A 20,850-nucleotide genomic window follows, 5' to 3' on the forward strand; every position below is an offset into this window, starting at 1 on the left:
AGGACGCGTCTCCTAGCCACGCGTGCGTTGACCCAGTCATCCCTCTCACCGGCGACGGCGCCGGTCATCTTCTCCGGCAAAGAGGACATCGGGAATCTGCAAAAACAAACGAAACAAAGACGAAACCAACCCAGATCCCCTAAAGAATACGCTGCGAATCCAATGGTGCTAGTTTCGAGACCTGAAACGGCTGGTAACATGGGATCCGAACCACCACGAGCTTGATGCCCTAGCAATGGCATCTCCTGTTTTATGCGTTACAATCCTCATGCAATGGCCCTAATCTGCTCTATAGGATCTCAGAAACACGTTAGTGATATTAGTCTTGATTGAAACAATCTGTAAGTAGGAAAACGATGGTGATCATAGTTTTGGAAAGCATGAACATATGTACAGTTGCGTGAGGAGCATGGGGGGCTCTGCAAGTGATTTTCCTTACCTTTACTTACCTCCTGGGAACAATAAAATGGATGGCTCGAGTTTTTAACGGCTGCAACAAGGACCACGAGAGGACCATGCTTTCGTGAACTTTATGACTTGGAAACCCTAGCCTCCATGCCCTCTTCTTTTCTTTCCCTTATTTTCTCATGTTATGAAGCATATATATGATATAATTAGGGTTTCTTTTGGGCTCCTGGACCTTTGAGTTGTGACTTGGAATTTTAATTGAAAAAATCTATATTCTTTTCTTCTAAACTTACAAGTATTCCTCATAGGCCATGCACATGAACTTTTACTATCTTATGAAATTATATGGGCCTTTGAATGATAATAGATGGAAACCTCATGATTTAATTCACATGTCTTGTATTTTATTTAATTTATTTTGCATTTATATGAATAAAATTCAAATATAAATAAAATATCAAGAAAAGATGAGAAAGGTTTTATAGGCCCTCATATATGTTATGGATGTGCTTGAAATATAAGTTCTATGCCCATTAGTAAAAAAAATCAGGTTTTGGGCAATTAGGGTTTCATGCATATCTTGGAAATCGCCTATCTTCAACTATGTGCATCTCTCTCAATTTTAATCATGTGAATGTGTTCTCTATCATTTTAGAAAGCCCAGAGTGTCCTCTAAGTGACCCTTTTTGTTTCATCTCGATTGAAGCTTCCATGCTCAAGTTATGAGCTTTGACTCAAAAGGTGTCCTTTTTGACTTTTAAGAGGGACCTGTAATGTTTTCATCCATATCTCCCAAATGGTGTATTTCTTGATTCCGGGCCCAACATCAAAGTTGTAGAGGATGAAATTTCCTTGAGAACAAACTTTGGTTGAGAAATTTCTGATACTCCGCGTGGAAGTTATGACTAGTCAAAGTTGCGTTGACTTTCTCCTAAAGAAACCCTAATTTGAACCTTTTGCATTCGTTCATTTCTGAGTTTCTATTGATGGATCATGATCAACCTTTGATCAAATGATGGATATAATTTCACATACTTGATGTTGGCCAAAAATCTTGAAGTTTGACTGTATTTTGACTATAGTTGACTTTTAGGTCAACATAGTCGATTATTGGTCATCTGAGCCATTGAATGAGCAGCCCTTGGAATATAAGGAGAGAGTGACTTGAGAAAAACCTTAGAGCCTTGAGTTATGGGAGATGAAAAGAGGAGGGCAAATTTTGGGGTATGACACGCCTAATAGGAGTTCTACAAACATCCTCAAACAGATGGACAAACTAAGGTAACCAACAGTACTTTGGGAAATATGATTCAGAGTATTTGTGGTGACAAGGCGAAACAATGGGATTTAGTTTTGCCCAGGTCGAATTTGCTTACAACAACGTTGTACATTCGACTACAAGGAAATCACCATTCTCTCTGGTCTATACTTCTGTTCCTAAGCATGTGGTTGAGTTGCCTAAGGCGCATGGAGTTAGTGTGGCTGCTGAGAATATGGCAGAGGAAGTGGTGGTTGGTAAAGAAGTTGCCAAGGCTAAGTTAGAGACTAGTGGGCAGAAGAATAAAGCAGCTGCTGACCAACGCAAGTGATTCAAATTTTTCAATGTTGGAGACGATGTGATGGTGTTTTTGGGCAAAGAGAGGTTCCTGGTTGGTACTTATAGCAATTTGCAGCCATGCAAATTTGGCTCGTTCAAAGTGACCTGAAAGATTAATGATAATGCTTATGTGGTAGCTCTCCTGAATGTCATGAACATATCCAATACTTTTAATGTTGTTGACATTCATGAGTATCAAACATATGAAGCTCTTTATCAAGAAGAGAACTCAAGGTCGAGTTCTTCAAATGTGAAAGAGACTGATGTAGGAAGGCTAGATGCACATATCAAAGAAGAAATCAGATGTCTGAAAGTATTTTAATATTTAAGCAATTTTTTATTTTAATCTTTAAACAATTTTTAGTTTTATTTCTATTTTGTATTAAAGACTCATTAGGTTTCTTTAAGTCTATTATCGTTTATTTGTTTTATGCATTTAAAGATCTTTGACATTGCCGTAAGAATTATCTTTTATATATATTAAGTTTCTTTATAACACAATACAATGTAATTTTTTTGTTGTATTGAGAATTTGAGTAATTGTGTGTTTAGAGAGAGTTTACAATTCTTTTGTCCAAAAATTATGTGGTAGAGATGGTTTATATTTTTTCATTCAAAAATTGTAGTTGAGATTGAGAGAAGATTTTCAATTTCTCTGTCCTAAAATTATAATTGAGAGATAATTTGTAATTTTTGTAATTGTATTAGAGAGTTTATAATTTTTTCTTGTAAAAATTACAGGTTGAATTATGATTTTGAGTTTTATTTTTAATTTTTTTTACGTCTTTTGTTTCTTTTGTGGGCATACTTTCGAATGTGTAGAAATTTGTTTTTTATATTATTTTTCCAACAAAATTTTTGACCATATACCCATGGAAAATCGAAGTAGAATAAGTTTACCATGTAGATTCTATAAAATGTTCGGAGGAAACGATGCTCAACGAAATTTTCTAATATATAATGTAAAAGCAGCTTAAAAAAAAGCGGCTTCTAAAAAATCACCTTTTTTTTATAGAATGGTCTCCTTCCTTCCGTATCGACTAATCCACCCGAGAGCATACCCTTAAGCATGTTCTACGTAGCCTCAGAAAGTTTATAGGATGGTTTCCTTCCTTCCGTACCGACTAATCTACTCGAGAGTATACTCTTAAGCATGTCCCACGTAGCCTCCAAAAGTTAGTTCTAGACTGCTTCGAACTCAGAACCTCAAAGAGAACATATCCTTGAGACTCAAGCACTCTTCCACTATACCAACCATGTGGGATTAAGAATCACCTTATTAAATTAGGATAAAGCTAACATGTGCCCCAAGGGCACATGTTAAGAAACCTAAATATACAGTAAATTTGTATTGGAAAACGTAATAAACACATTAATTATAAATTTTTTATAAAAACAATGCACAATTTTTAAGAAAAAATTTCTACATTTAGCTCTTAACATGTGCCCTTATGTGCCCTAAGGGCACGTGTTAGCATGACCCATTAAATTAATAGGTTGACATAACATCTATAATTTCCAAACTATAGGATTAAGAATCACCTTATTAAATTAATAGGTTGACATAACATCTACAATTTCCAAACTATAACTTCCTTGTCTCACCAATATACTTTAAAGAAGTAAAATAATACTACATTCTTATTAATTGTTGTAAAAAAATAATATTTTTGACCGTTGATATAAAACCATTTTTTGTTTTTATGTTTTGAATTCTTATCTTTGAGCTGAATTTTGAATTCTCATTTCCTACCGTGAGGGTCTACATACTTTGGTCAGAATTGGTTATTGGTTGGATCCTTTTATTAATTGAGTAAAAAACAGTTGAATTTTGAACAATGTAATTTGTCATATTGGACGTGCTAGTTGCTACGCAATCGTGCCATTTATCTTACACAGAGCACACCACAACGTCATTCACCAAGCCATTAACTCCCACGTTTAATATTTAATATTCTCATTATACTTCTCTTTTTTTCTATTCTCTTTTGACAATAGTAACATACAACATTTATTTATTTTTATATTTTCCTTATGCATACTACAAAGTTCCAGTCAAAATAAAAATCAACCAAGTTCAATGGACTGGGATTAATTTTTTTTATTATTATATTTATTTTCCATTTTCTAATGCATGATACAAGCCGTTTAATGCGACAAAATTTATTAGTAAACAGTTAATATCATATTGCGTTGTCCGCAAAATAAGTTAAGCATGAGTCAAGAGAATAAAAATAATCATTATGCCATAATAAACAGGAAGTCACATAGTTTCTTTAATACTCTGAATTTTAACATTAAGGTCCTATGGAACCATCTTAATATAAAATTAAGAATTAACCCAAACTATTGAAAGAGTATCATATTTTATTTTTAAAACAAACTAGCAAATGTCCCAAGTAAGATTGCAATTGACAATTTGTTGGAGTAATCATGGTAATTTCTTGCTACTTTTAAGCTTGGTAAGACAATTTTTAAAAATTATTCATACTATTTATATTATTTATAAGTTCATATAATAATAACAATAAAAAAATTATTTGTGAACTTATAACTTATTTTTAAACCTTTAACTTATAAATTATGACTTGTAATTTTTATTTTATTTTTCTATTTATTATTTTTAAATTAAATTTATTTTTATCCTTTATATTTATTTTAGTATAAAATAAAACAATTATTTATTAAACATTTTTTGTGTTATTTTATATTTATGAGTTAGGTGAATTATTAATTTTATAAACTATTAATTTTATCGAACAATTTAATTATTTATTAATCATTCAACATCAGCTATAAATTATACTCTATATGTCATCAGCATAACAATCATAAATTATAAATTAGCTTAATAGTCAATCAATTGTTATTTTTATTAAAAAAATTTATTAAATGTATCTTTGATTTAGTTTTGGAAAAGGCAAAAACAATTCTGCATATAAATATTTGATTTAGAAATGATTTTGAGTGCTTAATTACTTTAACAGAATTTATTTTGCCTTTGATTTTACTTAAAATTATAATTTATAATTTATTAATTTAAACATAACTTTTACATCAAAATTTACTGTTGAACTCATTTTTACATAAATTATATTATTTTCAACACACTTTTACTTAGAATAGGTTTTACAAAATCAAATACACCAACACACCTTTATCTTTAATCGATTTTACATAATTAAATATGCCTAACACACATTTATTTATAATCAATTTTATAAAATTAATTAATCATTAAATTTATTCAAAATCAATTTTTTTACCACAAAATCATATACACATTAAATTTACATATCACATAATGTTTTTAAATGTGTCTAAGGTAGAGTATTTTTACATAGTTTAAAATTTATTATCACATGTTTGTTAAGTCAATTTAGTTAATATACTTATGTAAGAATGTAAGTTCCAACTTGCTATATCTCATTTCTTCATCTTTATTTATTTTTAATTAAAAAATCTGTTAAAATCTCACAATAATAATATTCCATTGCATTAACTAGCATTTTGATTTTGTAAATTTGTTTTATTTTTTGATAAAATTATTTTATATACCTATAAAATACTATACTACATTACTAATACGTAATAAAAATATCTAGTATTAAATCCAAAAGGAAAGGAAAGACGGTGGAGAGGAACAATCCTATCTACCACCGACACGGACACGCAACAAATCAGATCTGGTGGTGACCGGTAATGTTTGGTAACTACCGGCAATACCCGGTCATCAAAATCCTTTCAAACCCACTCACCAACCTTTTATTTACGCGTCAAACCTAACGGCGCACCGAAGCATCCGGTAACCAGTAATCCCACACATTAGCTAGTATAAATAGATAGATAGAGTCGTTGGTCTCTTACACCCGTCATTTGAGTTTCTCAAGCTGGTCTCTGGTCATAGCATAGCGAGTGTTGCTATTTGAACCTCCATTTCATTTCTACTTGCACCCCCACTCGCTCCAGGTTCATCACCATTCTCTTCTTTATACACATCTTTCCTCTTTCTAGCGCTTAGTTGTTCTTATTTTGTTGCAAATTAACCGTTACAATTCTAGATCTGATTATTATTATTATTATTGTTATTGTTATTTCCTTTGTATGATTCTGATTCTGATTTTGTCTCTTCTTTGAAATCTATATAGGTTTGTTACAGTCACGAAGTTGAACTGTTTCATTTTGTGTTATAGATCTAATATTGTTAGGAAAAAACTTGTTGTAACCGTTTTTTTTCTCTCTGGATCTATAATTCTTGTTACGATTACCATAGTACCATGTGTCCGGTGCTGATTAGGGAATCTTATATTGTATCCACTTGCTGCAATTTTTTTTATCAGAATCAAAAACTTTTGAATTATTATAAAAGTTCATGGCATAAAGTTTTGGGATAATTGGCTATATTCTATTCCTTGTGCAATTTGAACTGGAATATTAGTTATCTTGTTTTGATACTTATTGAAAAAGAAAATTCTCACTAATCTTGTTTGTTGTTTTGTGTAATAGCTTGAACAATGGCGGAAACTTTTCTATTCACATCTGAATCGGTGAACGAGGGTCACCCCGACAAGCTCTGTGACCAGATCTCCGATGCGGTGCTCGACGCCTGTCTTGAACAGGATCCTGACAGCAAGGTTGCCTGTGAGACATGTACCAAGACTAACATGGTGATGGTTTTTGGAGAGATTACAACTAAGGCTAATGTGGATTATGAGAAGATTGTTCGTGACACGTGCCGCAACATTGGATTTGTATCCGATGATGTTGGTCTTGATGCTGACAAATGTAAGGTTTTGGTTAATATTGAGCAGCAGAGCCCTGATATTGCTCAGGGTGTTCATGGACATTTCTCGAAGAGTCCGGAAGAGGTTGGTGCTGGTGATCAAGGTCATATGTTTGGTTATGCTACTGATGAGACTCCTGAGCTTATGCCTTTGAGCCATGTCCTTGCAACCAAACTTGGTGCTCGTCTTACCGAGGTTAGGAAGAATGGTACCTGTGCTTGGCTGAGACCAGACGGCAAGACACAAGTAACTGTTGAGTACTACAATGAGAACGGTGCTATGGTTCCGGTTCGTGTCCACACTGTCCTCATTTCCACCCAACACGACGAGACTGTCAGTAACGACCAGATCGCCGCTGATCTTAAAGAGCATGTCATCAAGCCTGTTATTGCCGAGAAGTACTTGGACGAGAAGACCATCTTCCACCTCAACCCTTCCGGCCGCTTTGTCATTGGAGGTCCTCACGGTGATGCCGGTCTCACTGGAAGAAAGATTATCATTGATACCTACGGAGGTTGGGGAGCCCACGGTGGAGGTGCCTTCTCTGGCAAGGACCCAACTAAGGTCGACAGAAGTGGTGCCTATGTCGTTAGGCAGGCAGCAAAGAGTATCGTGGCTAACGGTCTTGCTCGCAGATGCCTTGTTCAAGTTTCATACGCTATCGGTGTGCCAGAGCCTTTGTCAGTGTTCGTCGACAGTTACGGAACCGGAAAGATTCCCGACAAGGAAATTCTTCAGATTGTGAAGGAAAGTTTTGACTTCAGACCTGGAATGATCACCATTAACTTGGACCTTAAGAGAGGTGGCAATAGCAGGTTTCTTAAGACAGCTGCTTATGGACACTTTGGAAGGGATGACCCTGATTTCACTTGGGAAGTTGTGAAGCCACTCAAGTGGGACAAGCCTCAAGCTTAAGAATTGTGTTGTGGATTTTATATTCTTCCCTTTATCAATGTTTGTCTTACTACTATTAGGTGTGGATGAATAATCTGTGTGTTTAGTTTAATTGTTGCTACTTCTGTCATTTTTTCCCTCTTTTTTACTTACAATTTAAATTTTGTAATGGAATGTTATTGTTACCTTGTTGGTGCAATGAATGTGTTTTAACTTTTACAGAATTTTTGTCCCAATTTACTGCATGAGGAATTTGAAAAGCTGAAAAAGCTATCTGTTATGCATTTTATTTTTTCTCCTCAAAGTAAGTTTCGAATCATTACTCTCACAGAATTGAAATTTTGTTTCTTGTTCTGACTAGGGAACATTAGCCAAGTGTATGTATCTGTGAAAGTGAATTGGTAAAAGGGGACATGCAAAAAGGTTCTTCAATTAGAAATTACTATAGACATGCAAAAAGGTTCTTCAATTAGAAATTACTATAGAGTAGGTGTAGTATGTCGCATGAAATTCAACTACTGACACTCATTGTGGTATAAAAATAAATATTTTTATGGACAGTATAAAAATGCTTTGTCAATACAATTTCTATTTTATAAATTGTCTTTCGACTTGTATAAAGTGGGTGATTCACAATTTTTAAAGAGTAAAGTAGATAATATCAACTTTTAACAAATACTATTGAATAATAATTTTAGAGGAGCCAAATTCCCTATAATTGTATTATGCGTAATTTTTAAAACAGTTAGACACAATAAAATCATATTACAACAAATATTTGGGATTTTCATATTGAATTAAATGAATATTATATTTAATTATTATATTTTACAAAATTTTAATTAACAACTTACCAACGGATTTTTTTTTTATTATTTTTTTAATATTTTATTTATTATAATTATAAATAAAAAATAAAGTTTAATTTGTATTACGTTGAAATATATCTTAAAACTTTTAGTGATAAGTAGAAATAAAACATGTTTTTGTAAATTTTGTTTAAAGGACAAATGTCAAACACGATACTCTGACAACAGGTTCGATAAAATTTACCAAAATCAACACAAATATATTAGTACGAGTTGTACAAATTAATGGAGCTAAAAAACGATAAGGTCAGACTGACCTTTTCTTGCCTGTATCGAAATTCCAGATAAAAGAACGTGCACCATAGAGAGTAGAAGAGAGGTTTTGTCTTGGTCTCCTTGCTTGTTTCCCTAGCATTGATTTTTATAGAATCTAACATATGTACACACCCAGTGCACCTCCCAAATCTTTAACCATTTGATTCTTCTCTATTACAACCTCATCCAATGATGCATTTGACAACTTTCTTTCAACACTTATTTTCTCACGATACATGTTTTTTACCTTCTAAATGATGGATACAACGTTCAAGACATTTTTCTTTAACATCTGTCTCTGATATAAGCATTCTAGTTTCTTCATAGTTCCCTAGGGAAGCTTGTACATCCTTCCTATGATTTGTGTCTCATAGCCCACAACACCATAATCACATTAAGGTGGATGAATTTGCAGATAATTTAACATGACATTCTCTGGTGTCTTCTATCTCACGTTGGAATCTACCTAGATCAGCCTATAATTGTGTTACCATCAGGTCGGGGGCCTCAGATCTAGTAATTCTAGAGTGATTCAAAAATTTTCTTGTGTTTGAAAGATGTAGGAGGCATGATATATCAACAAGTGTGATTGTCATCTCACCAATCGAAAGATAAAATGACGATGTTTCTATGTGTCATCTCTCAACAAATGTTGCCAATAAACCATGGTTAATATAGCCATATTTAATCCTACTGAAGTCCTTCGCCCCAAACAACTCGAATACATTGCGAAACCAAGACTCACATGGTTGTGGAAGCTTTGATATCTTCCTGCCCTAGTTTATACATTTCATCATGTCACGGTACTGCAAAAACAAATACATTCACATCAGACAGTTCAATTAGTATAAAACAAATGTTTAAAAGAGAAATTATTTATGCCAACTATCTCTCTCACGTGTGAACTGCATTGTTATGTCCATATGGAGGAAGTAGTGAAATGTCTTTGAAGTCTCCCGAAAAACTAGAAGGTGCGACAACATTAGGTTCGGATGTAGGATGTAGATCTTATGCATGTACATTAGCATAAACGAGAACAATATGGACTTCATCATGAGTCAAAGATACATGACTCTGGGAAGACGATCCCTCGGTTATACGCGATTATATAGTTGCAAATCACGGAAGTCTAACTTTCTCCTGCGCACTGAAGCATATTAGATCACTCGACCATGTTTGTATATCTATTGTTCGTCGACCATTTTTTCTATAAAATTAAAAAAGAATGTGTCAACAAACAAGGTTAAAAAATTAATGAATAACAGAAAAATTGAGATTTTGTAATCCATACCTAGGGTCCAAATTTCAAAATTTGGGCCAAGACGAACCATAGCAGAATGCGCGCATGAACGCACCCCTAATCTCAAATGAATCAAATTCACATAAAATCTTCTTAAGAACAAACAAACAATGCATTTTTATGAATGTATCCTAATGTAGCATAAGTTTAACCTATTAATGGATTACATGCATCAGAAATTTTAAAAAAAAAGCAATAAAATAAAATAAGATATGAGATATTTATCAAACGTGGGAGGTGTTTGTGCTTATAGCTTGAATGGAAAGATGTATGTGTTTGCTCTTTAGAGAAAGATTGAAGCAATCTGAGAGACGCTCTGCTTTTACAATATTTAGTTGGTTTTTATTTATTTTAAACGGAAGGGAAAAAAAGGGAAAGACAGTATGTGCGTTATTAAATGAAAGCTTTCGATTTTTGAAATCCTTAAGTTAATCCGAAGTTTAAAAACCGAATATTTATTTTATTTTGATTTCGCTATGGTTCTGAGGTTAAGTTGTTGTGTGTTGGAATGCCTTCGAATTTCAAAACTCATAAATTTTTTGCTTGTATTGTATTTCCCGTAACTTTTGGCACGTCCGAATTTCAAATTTTAAATTTTAAATGTATTTTAAAAATTTTGCAAGAGTGTGTGAGCAAGCACTTTGGATCCTCTCCTTCATTTTTCTCTCCTTCCCTCTCCATCCTCTCTATCTCTCTCTTAATTTCATTATCTCTCTTGATTATATTTTGTTTTTTAATGATGAGTGAGAGTGAAATTAAGAGAGAGATAGAGAGGATGGAGAGGGAAGGAGAGAAAAATGAAGGAGAGGATCCAAATCCGTGAGCAAGCACTTTGGTGTAATGAATAGTCTCTTCAAATTTTAAATTGTAAGGGTATTTTGAAAATTTTGCAAGAGTGTGTGAGCAAGACATAGGTGTAATGAATAGTCTCCTATATAGAGTTTAAGAGATTGAAAAACTCCTTAATAAAAAATAAAATCCGTTCTTGAAAATTTGGGTGTCTATTTTTTATCACACATTTATATTATTTTTTTTGGTATCACATGACTTCACTAAAAAGAGAAATCTAATGACTACACTAAAAATGGAAAAAGGGAAGCTATGTTAGAAGAATTAAAAAACCATGTGAGGTTCAAGAAGAAATATGGGTGGTGTTTATTGCGCGTTTACCTTACACTTTTTGTGAAATTCTTATTTATTCCTTATATTAAATTATTAAGGATGCAATCATCCGTTTACATATTTGTATTCAAATCCAAATCAATCTAAATAAAAACTGCAAATCGATAAAAAAACAAAAATTGCAAGAAAAAATAAGTTTATAGGGATATGTTTTGTGAAAACTGCCCGATTCGGATCAGATTTGATTTTTCAAAACTAATCCAAACCGCATGTGTATATATATGTTACACAAATTTATTTACTTTTTATTAGTATGATATGTTACATAAATTTATTATTATATGATAATTATTTTTTCTATTATTTATTAGCTTAGTCTAATCTATTTAATTTTATTATTTCATTTATTTGAATTATTCTCATTTTATAATATTAACTTTTTAATATACTATGATATATATTATATTAAATCTATAATTTATTAGTACTTTTATAATATTAATAAAAATATAATTTGTAATTTGAATATCCAAAAACTAATCCAAATTAGCCCGCATTAAATTGGAATATCAAGAAGAAAAAAAATCACAGATCACCTTTGCAGTCAACTCATAAAAGTGACCCAAAGTAGAAGCCGCATAAATAACCTCATTATGAAAAGAGAAAGCTGCACTGCAGCATACAAGCATTATGCTATTGTACAAGGATTTAGACAAATGTAGTTTGAGAAGTCAATACAAGCAAATCCACACATGCAGTCTCACAAGGAAGCATATAAATCATAAATATGTAAATAACATTTTAAGGAAACCGTCCTACAAGTCTATTATTACATTGTCTGTTAAACTTACCTTATTGTAGGTTAACAGGACTCAGCTTGTTCCAAACTCCAACGATTCCCACCTGAATGGTCGGAATATATACAGAACTTCGGGCGAGCTTTTGAAGAGAAGAGCCACGCATACACAGACTGCTGCTACGGCAACCATTGACAGCATTGCAGGTCTGTATACGAAAGACTTCCCTACAGCAGTTCTACATGACAACTTACGATCACAGAGTTTGCAGTGCTTTAGGATAGTTTTAACCTCAGCATGTCCAATCTCAAAGGTAGTGGACGACTCATCTTTCTTCTGGCTTGTATTGAGCCTTGTTGAATTGCTAGGAATATCAACCACGACATGAGCCCCTCCTTGTCTCTTGTTGATTTTCTTTTGCACCAAGTGAATGTATGTGTAATGACCACGTAAACGTGCATAATCCTCAGGTGTTGACCCTGTGCTGTCGCGTGCATTCTTCCATGCTTCAATTCCAACCTGATTTAAAAGGCCCAAGTTATCATCAAATACTAAAAACAAGAAAATCTCACCCTCTCTTATCAATTTAAGATAGAAGAGATCTTACCATGCAGGGATCATTAGTCAAAGCATCCAGTACATCCTCAGAACCATCTTTCCCGGCTGCTATATGGAGTGGTGTCAAACCAGCAGGACCGACAACATCAGGTCTAAACAAGAAGTTTTGATTCTCTCCATTAACCAGCGCGTTATGTTCAGGTCCTATTTTATCTGAAATATTTTGAGGAACAAATCTCAAAAGAAGCTCCACCAACTGCCTGCTATTTCTCCTCACAGATCTGTGAAGGAGACCCAACTCTGAGAGTGCAAGATACAAGGATGTGTGGTTTCCTGTACTCACTGTTCCATCAAGGAGGAGGTTTAATAGTTTTTTAACTACTGCACACCAATCGTGGTCTACAGAGAACTCCACGAGCCACTTGAATCGATCTAATGGAAACAGATCTGCACTAGACTTCAAGTGAACCGTCCTAGATTTTATTTGGCTTCTGTGGAGAAGCCAGCCCATTTCATGAATGAAATCCATGGCTTGATTTTTTGCTTGAATTTTCCCTGCCCCTTCAGCATCTGGATAAGCATCACTTTCCAGTAAAGGTTCAAGCACACAGATTTCAGAGCAAACATCCTCCTCCACAACTATGAAAGGGAAAAAACTGCTGCTCAAACCCTGGTCCTCAATCTGGAATATTCAAGAAAATTATAAAATAAATAAGAAGCTCATATACATACCATTGATGCAGATATGGTAATCTTATTACGATAATTTGTAAGGATGTATATAAATGGCAATAAGAATCAGATGACAATTTAATAATGGACTAGGACGGTGAATAAGTGCTGGCCGATATTTTATCATTTTAGACTGTACCTAAGTATCATAATATAGGTGAAATACAGTATCAATATCAAAGAATAGATATCCAAATTCATGACTCCATATAGTGTCACAGTATCCTTCTTAACCACCAAAATAACATTCCTACTTCTTCAACTAATGTGTACGCGGCAACAACTTCACTAAATTTGATCTGTTTACTAATACTAGTTTTAATAACAAAGATAACTAAAACATCAATAATTAAAAGAGAAAATTCAAACCACTTATACAAGATATGTAACAATGACTCTCATCCTCAAAACAAACCCAAGTCAGGATCTTATTCCATTACTAAAAATACGAAACTAAGCAGCCGAAAATGTATATTTTCATTAGCTCCAGTACATTGAGATTATAATTCAGATAACCAAGCTAATAATACTAATAAGTACAGTACTAACTTTTTCCCAACCCAAAAGAAAAGATTACGCATTCTTCTTTTTTGCTACAAAAATGTTTAGGTAGAGGGCACTATGCCTTTTCCAAGGACAAGGAACTCTACAAGCCTCAGGGTCCGCTTATCATAATAAATTAAATTATAATTTTTTATAGCAAGAAATAGCACCTCAATAAATCCCCGTCCGTTCATTGCAGGGACAGAACATGAAAATTGGACGCACTGAAGCTCATCAAGATCCTTGGAGCATTGATCCATAGACTCGTGAGTATCTTCACAGACCAAATAATTCCCTTCTAAAGCACACAATAACCTGAAATAATAAGAACAGGATTCATATGCAATAACAAAATATACACACTCACACATGTATATCCAAGAGACTTTCAAAATCTGCGTCTAACTTTCAACATGTTATGTTATTGCAATTCACAGGGCAACAAGTAAATAATACCTAGTGGCAGAGCGAGTCAGGTTGAGACCCTTCACAGAAAATTGAGCTGTTTTTGATGCTGGTACAGCAATTGGACTAACACTCAAAATCTTACCATAATTGTTACTCTTGAAAGGTAGGGATGTATCAATGACAACCTGGCCTGCAGCAGAAAAGTGTTGCAGTTAAACACATAGTCATAAAAAAGTACTACTTACTGATTTGATATGTGCACAAAGTATAATAACAATGACAACAACGTGGACATCAGAAGTCCATTAACATTAGATCGGTTCAATAAAAGTCCATCAAATCAAGTTAATATGCGGCAGTGACTTGAATTAGGATGTTGATACAAGTACTTGATGCAGATGATTTAACCTTTAAACAATTAATGTAAATTTATTGAGTAAAATAATGGTTGATGGACTTGATTGAACACTGCAACTAAATTCCAACTCCTGTTTTCTAGACAGACAGCAAAAACAACAATAGAAACATAGCAAGAGACCATTGAAAATGAAGGCCATCTGATTCTGCACCCTGATATGAATCCACCCAGTTCTCCAAAAATCATCATCTGAGACATCCTGAAGCCTATTTAAACTGGAAGTCAGATCAAAGCAAAGCTGTAAAAGAACAAATAAGCCTTGTAAGATCAAGAGTGTTCCATGATTGCAGAAATAACCACACACAGACCAGCTAGTTATTTTAGAAGGACATTGCTTACCTCCTCCCACACAGCCTCAGTCTGACGCAGATAAATAGTCAAAACGATACAACCAGGCCGTATATAGCCTTCAATATCAGTGGGACTGTGCGATAACCAGTCAAGAATCTGGAGTCCAAAACCTTAGAATTATTAAATTTCAAAGAAAAATAGTAGTGACAGGTATTCTTAGATGCTTTAAAAAGTTTAACATACCTGTGCTCTGAGTACAATAGGAAAATCACTTGGTTCTTTACCAAAGAGTTTAAAAACAATTCGATCCGTGCGATTCTAAATGGTGGAAACCAACATATTAGCTGTTGAATAATGACAATCTCAGGATAGTATAAACTTAACTTATATAAGGGTGTCATTCAAGCAGGTGTTAAGAGCTAGAACCAGAATGCAATTTCATGCATGCAAACAAGGCACTAAATAGGCAATTACCATAAAAAATTCAGCAAGCTAAAAAAGAAGGCATTGTTTATTTCTGACACCTAAGGAAAGTCCAGCATGGTCTTTCTCAGCATAACTATAGGGGAATCAGCATCTTATGCCATCCTCAAGTCAGATGAATGATTTCATCAGAATCACAGCCATTAATAGGCCTGCTATTTAAACCAGGATTGGTAAAGGATGATCAAAATACTCATATCCGAGGCTTTTTCCTCGGTAAATTATATCATGGACTGTTCAGTCAGTCTCAGTTCTCACCTCTCCCTCATCCCCTCGTACTAAAAAGCTCGTGTATATCAAGAGGAAGCAGAAGCAAATGAATTTCATTCCCCTCCCTTTCTCCCTCTTGTCAGATATTCCTTAAAAGCTGTGTATCCATCAGAATATCAGATATTCTTGGGCAATATTATTTTTTGGATTCTCGTCATGTAGGGCTAAAGAAGCAGTTCAGTTTCATCCCATCAACCTCGACATGACAAATTAAGACAGCACAAAAAATTCTAAGAACAACAACCAAAAACATTTGTAGCTTCTGAAGAATACCCATAATTTCTACAGAAATTCATAAAATCCCAATCATGGGGGAGGAGTATGACTATGAGTCTAAGGACTGTGTAGATGAGCACGGGTGCAACAGAGAATCCAGAATAATGCTGCAATAGATATATACCTGAACTTCACCAGTGGAACTAGAAGGGGACTGGGCAGATGCAGAATCTGAGTTTCCACTTTGAGGTGGACTTGACTGATGCGAATCCTGTTGCATCCATGGGTAATCAAGAGAGCTAGTAACAATATTTGCCGTGACAGGCAACCTTTCTATGTCCTCTATGCCATCGTCTGAGTCAATATAGATGTCATTCAGATCAAAATCATTCATCTTGGGCTGCCCAGCAGTACTGTCTCTGGCTTCTGAGTAAGCTGGAGGGCTATTTGAAGCACCGGGCTTTGCAGAAGATGTGGTTTGTTGATCAAAAACCGTAACATCATGTGCTTGCATCACTTGATGCTGAATTTCACTAATAGAAACTGTTTGATTCTGTCTTGTGACAGTTGGAGAACCTTGGGAACCATCAGTAAATAAAGTAGAAACCACCTCCGACTTCCCAAATAAAGACCCTTCTTTCAACTGATTTTCAGGTTCCCGTAAAAGGTTAGACAAGTTCCTTCCCCCTTGTTCGCCATTCTGATTAGCAAGACTCCTTAAAAGATGAGTAAGCAGATCCTGATCAGTGGCTTGATTTGACCTGTCAGCTATAATTCATAAAAATGTCACTATTCATCCTTCAATTACCAATGACATAGGCTCATGGCAGAAATACCAACTGGAGAAACAGATAAGAGAAGATTAAGAGGAAACAAAAATAAATATGCATGAAAGTCTATAATTTTGGGAGTCTCTTTTACTTTTGAAGACTTCTATCACTGAAACATGAATTTTTATTTTGCATCTATAATCATCTATTATTGTGCAGGTTAGTCCATACAAAGACTGGCAACAATGCTCTCAATGATTAGTGTTTAATTTTGTAAAAACCATGCCCAGGATCACTACCTTTTTAAATTAACATTTATGTTTATGTTAAAACAATGTCTACTCTGTGTAATTTCTTCTCCAGTATAGCTGTCAATCATATGGGACTAAGGTGTATTTGGACAAGCCATCTCATCTGAGCCATTTTCAAACCAGTTGACCAATCAGTCATTTTAAAGCAATTCGTTTTATTATAATTTATTTGGATACTGCCAAAACTGAAGAATATCTTGTTCCATACTTTGTCCCCCAAAGTACTAACAGATGCTTCTAGTGGAAACTAGTTGTGTACTCATGCAATAAGCTCAAATCTTATTAAGTAATGTCCACTAGCACCAAAAAAACCTATTAGGTTTTTATATTGTGGCTAGCTCATCTTTACAAAACCGGCTCGAAAAATAAGGGATGAACCCAGAGAAACTATTATTTTTCTTCGATGTTCTTAAATGTTAGGTCTCACTCTTGAAAATGAAAACTGAAAGTCCCTAAATCTCAACCATTCTGGAAATTTTACAGTCCTTAAAGCCTAAAATTGAATCAGATTTAGATCCTCTCCTTTTCCCCCTCATGTTAGGTGAGAAATAGGCACAAACAATTTTGATAAACCTTGTACACAAAAACAAAATTAAGCAAATAATTGGTTGTGTCTCTATCTCTCTCCTAACATGAGGGAGAAAAGGAGAGGATCCAAATCCGATTGAATCCCTGCAAGTGATGAAGGAAAGTCAAGCCCCCTGCACTTCTCATTCCCATGTTGCAACCCATCTGACCCATTATCTTCCATAGAAATTGAGAGAAATATATGTTGGCCAAGGAGTTAAGTTGATTCTATGTGAAAAATCCAGACCAACAACTGGACTTATGTGTCTATTTCGAGTTACCAAGTTCAAAGTACGAAACCTCTCCTTGTAATAAATATGTCTTTCCGTATATCCTCGACAAGATATATTTAGTTAACCAAATATGAAACAACGAACTACCTTCCTGCAGCTATTAACATAGCTGTCAATTTCGTCTAGTAAAAAAGTACTTTAAACAATACAAAAGCCTTTCATCATTTCAATCAAGAGAAACAAGCGTCAATCATCATCATATATGAACTCCAAGCCAACTAGGCCCTGCTTACAGAGATTAGACTAAAGAGATACTTACGCTGCATATTTGAAAGTATCTTCAACAAACTTATCAACAGATAACTACTGGTCTGATCATCGTTCGGTGTGCTTCCATTAGGAACAGCCTCCTGATTTGTTTTCCTCCTCCTTTTATTATGGCCTGCCAGACGCCTTCGACAGCTTCTCTTTCCTTCATCAAACTCTTGAAGCAAGTGAAATCTGTTGACAGAATAAAAAACACCACGAAAAAGAATGAATCCAGATCCAATCTAAACTGTTAAAACTGCTAAAAACACATGTTTTTCAGCTATTCGCTATCTCATAAATTAAGAACCTATACACTGCAAAGAAAAAGAACTAACCTACTACATTGTTGACAGAACCGCTGCATCGTGTTTCCAACAAGAGCCTTACTGGCCTTCGAGTGCACCTCACAAACTTTATGACGTCGGTGATAATCTTTAGCATTGTTGAGATCCGCACGACAATCCTCCACCTGACAAAATGCCCTACTGGAGCTACCTCCACCAGCTACTCTACTTTTCTTCCCAGTGTTCCCTTCCCATATAGCAACTTGACCATGACTACCACCACCACCACCACCACCAAGGTTTAAGCTAAGACCACCACCTTCCTTATTCAAACTCAATTCATCCTCCACTACAATAACCCTCCTCTTCCTCTCCCCTTCTTTGTTCCCTTGAGAAACCCCAAGATCTAACTGTTCAGAACAAGAAGATGAACTATTTGAATTAGAGCAACCACCACCACCACCACCACCAGAACCACCACCAACAACAACAGGAAGAGGCAAAAACTGTCTCTGCTCCGGGACAGGACTCAACCTACTAGCTATAAAAAGATCACCATCCCATTTCCAATTATTCATATCCCACTCTGGTTTCTTCCCCATAGCCCTCAAATCAGATAACCCACTACCACTACCATTACCGTACAATTGAAAAGCTTCCATTTTCACACAATTCACAAAGAAAAAAACAAGTAATTTCAAAAAACAGTAGAAAACGAATTAATCTTACTCATGCTCTGTTCTTGTTCCACATAGATCAAGAAAAAGTTGTAAAATTGAGTGAAATTAACATAGTTAAGTCAACTAGAGAAAATTGAGTAAGAGTATAGTAAAAGATTGATGATGAAGATTGATGATTGATTCAGAAGAAGAAGAAAAAGAAGGTTGTGAAGAGTGGATCGAGTGAAATTGGGAAAGTGCGGGAAGTAGGGTTGGGTGGAAGAGGAAAAGGATGTGTGATGGAGATGGATGGGGGAAGATGAATGAATGAATGAATGTGAATTCTTTGCGTGACAAAGAAAAGGGCAATGGTGGTAATGGAAGATATAGTACAATGATGTGATATTCTATGTTATGTTGTACAATCTAAATTATACTAATACTATTACTAATCAACAATAACATGATTCATTTTTTACTTTTTTTTTGGTATTGAAAGAAGACATAGTCTAAAAGATGACAAAAAAAATTATCATTTAATCAAACCCTCTTAGGCATGCAAGCTTCACCAAGAAGAAGAATATGAGTATTGAACTTCATAGTATTAAAATTACTTGTTGTACTATTAAAACTAGCTAAAAGATTTGTGTTTATGTTTCGAAACGTTTAATGTGGGCAATTTGGACAGTACAGATATATTGTGACGAATTTATTAAATCAAAATAAGATTTGTTTCATTTATGTTACATCTCTCTGAAATCATGTTAAACAACACTTTAGAATCAGTTTTTACGATAAATTTCATAAATTTATGCCTCCATGGCATGTTCATTCTCATTCTCAAGTATTGTGTCACATATCTCATCATGAAAGTGTCATGAATGTTAATTTTTAGGGTATCATTCAGTCAACTTGCATCTGAAATTATGCCTTTCTGCCATTCTCGCGTCTTGCAAGATCTACTGACGATTTGTACACTCTATCGTATTATAGTTTAAAGCATCATTCTAGAGGATGCTTCCAACCTATGTAAAGAGAATCAAGATGGCGCAGTCAATCAATAGATTGAGGTTGGTCATAAAATGTAGACATCTTTTTTCATATTTAGGATCACTTAAGTTGGGTCAATTGGGCAACGAACGTTGATTTCAAAAATTAATATTTTCTCAATGCTCAAAGATATTAGCAAGTTGTTATAAAAATAGAGTTTGAGAGTGATTCAAAGTAGTTGTAAATTAGTTTACTTTCCAATTCAATAAAAACTCATAAAATCGTCTCATAAAATCTTTTTTTAAAATAAATATAACTTATTTAGTTTTGATAGTATATAAGGTAAATCATCAAATTAATGGTTTATCGGTAGACCATTCTTATATGTTGCTAGATGTATTTAACTATCTAGATAAGTAAGAAGAAGAAGAAGAAAAGGCAACACATATATTTACATATGCAATCCCTTACCACACCATCTATCTCCATTCTCTTATATTTATTACATAGTTTATAGTTATTTAATTCCCTTTTTCCAAAATCAAGTCATCCCCAAACCCTTTCCACAACCACATTTTCATCCACCTTCATTATACATTGCACTAATTCATCTCTCCTCGCACTATTATTCTAATTTGAGAGTTATGAAACCATGGCAACAAAACATGGTTAGACTTTCATTATTAATCATCATGGTTCTAATTGATCTAATACTTACCGAAATGATTGGATTTGGGATAAATCAAATTTCAAATAATAGATTTATTTATACAATTATTCCA

The 20,850-nt window shown here is 34.3% G+C and overlaps 2 protein-coding genes across 2 annotated transcripts; one reads left to right on the top strand and one right to left on the bottom strand.

Annotated features, from left to right (window-relative positions):
- The first annotated feature begins 5,816 nt into the window (after positions 1 to 5,816).
- On the top strand, positions 5,817 to 7,907 carry LOC131610471 (S-adenosylmethionine synthase). The gene is made up of 2 exons (XM_058882429.1): positions 5,817 to 5,974; positions 6,512 to 7,907. Exon 2 carries the CDS (start codon positions 6,520 to 6,522, stop codon positions 7,702 to 7,704), a length of 1,185 nt encoding a protein of 394 aa, XP_058738412.1. The 5' UTR covers positions 5,817 to 5,974; positions 6,512 to 6,519; the 3' UTR covers positions 7,705 to 7,907.
- Positions 7,908 to 11,859: 3,952 nt separating this feature from the next.
- Positions 11,860 to 19,489, bottom strand: LOC131610472 (squamosa promoter-binding-like protein 1). The gene is made up of 10 exons (XM_058882430.1): positions 18,471 to 19,489; positions 18,146 to 18,327; positions 16,130 to 16,713; positions 15,220 to 15,294; positions 15,025 to 15,132; positions 14,806 to 14,923; positions 14,316 to 14,457; positions 14,030 to 14,174; positions 12,634 to 13,266; positions 11,860 to 12,545 (listed from the first exon to the last, which is right to left on the bottom strand). Exons 1-10 carry the CDS (start codon positions 19,079 to 19,081, stop codon positions 12,102 to 12,104), a joined length of 3,042 nt encoding a protein of 1,013 aa, XP_058738413.1. The 5' UTR covers positions 19,082 to 19,489; the 3' UTR covers positions 11,860 to 12,101.
- Between the last annotated feature and the right edge of the window lie 1,361 nt (positions 19,490 to 20,850).

The sequence above is a fragment of the Vicia villosa genome, linkage group LG6 (assembly GCF_029867415.1).
Source record: "Vicia villosa cultivar HV-30 ecotype Madison, WI linkage group LG6, Vvil1.0, whole genome shotgun sequence".
NCBI lineage: Eukaryota > Viridiplantae > Streptophyta > Magnoliopsida > Fabales > Fabaceae > Vicia > Vicia villosa.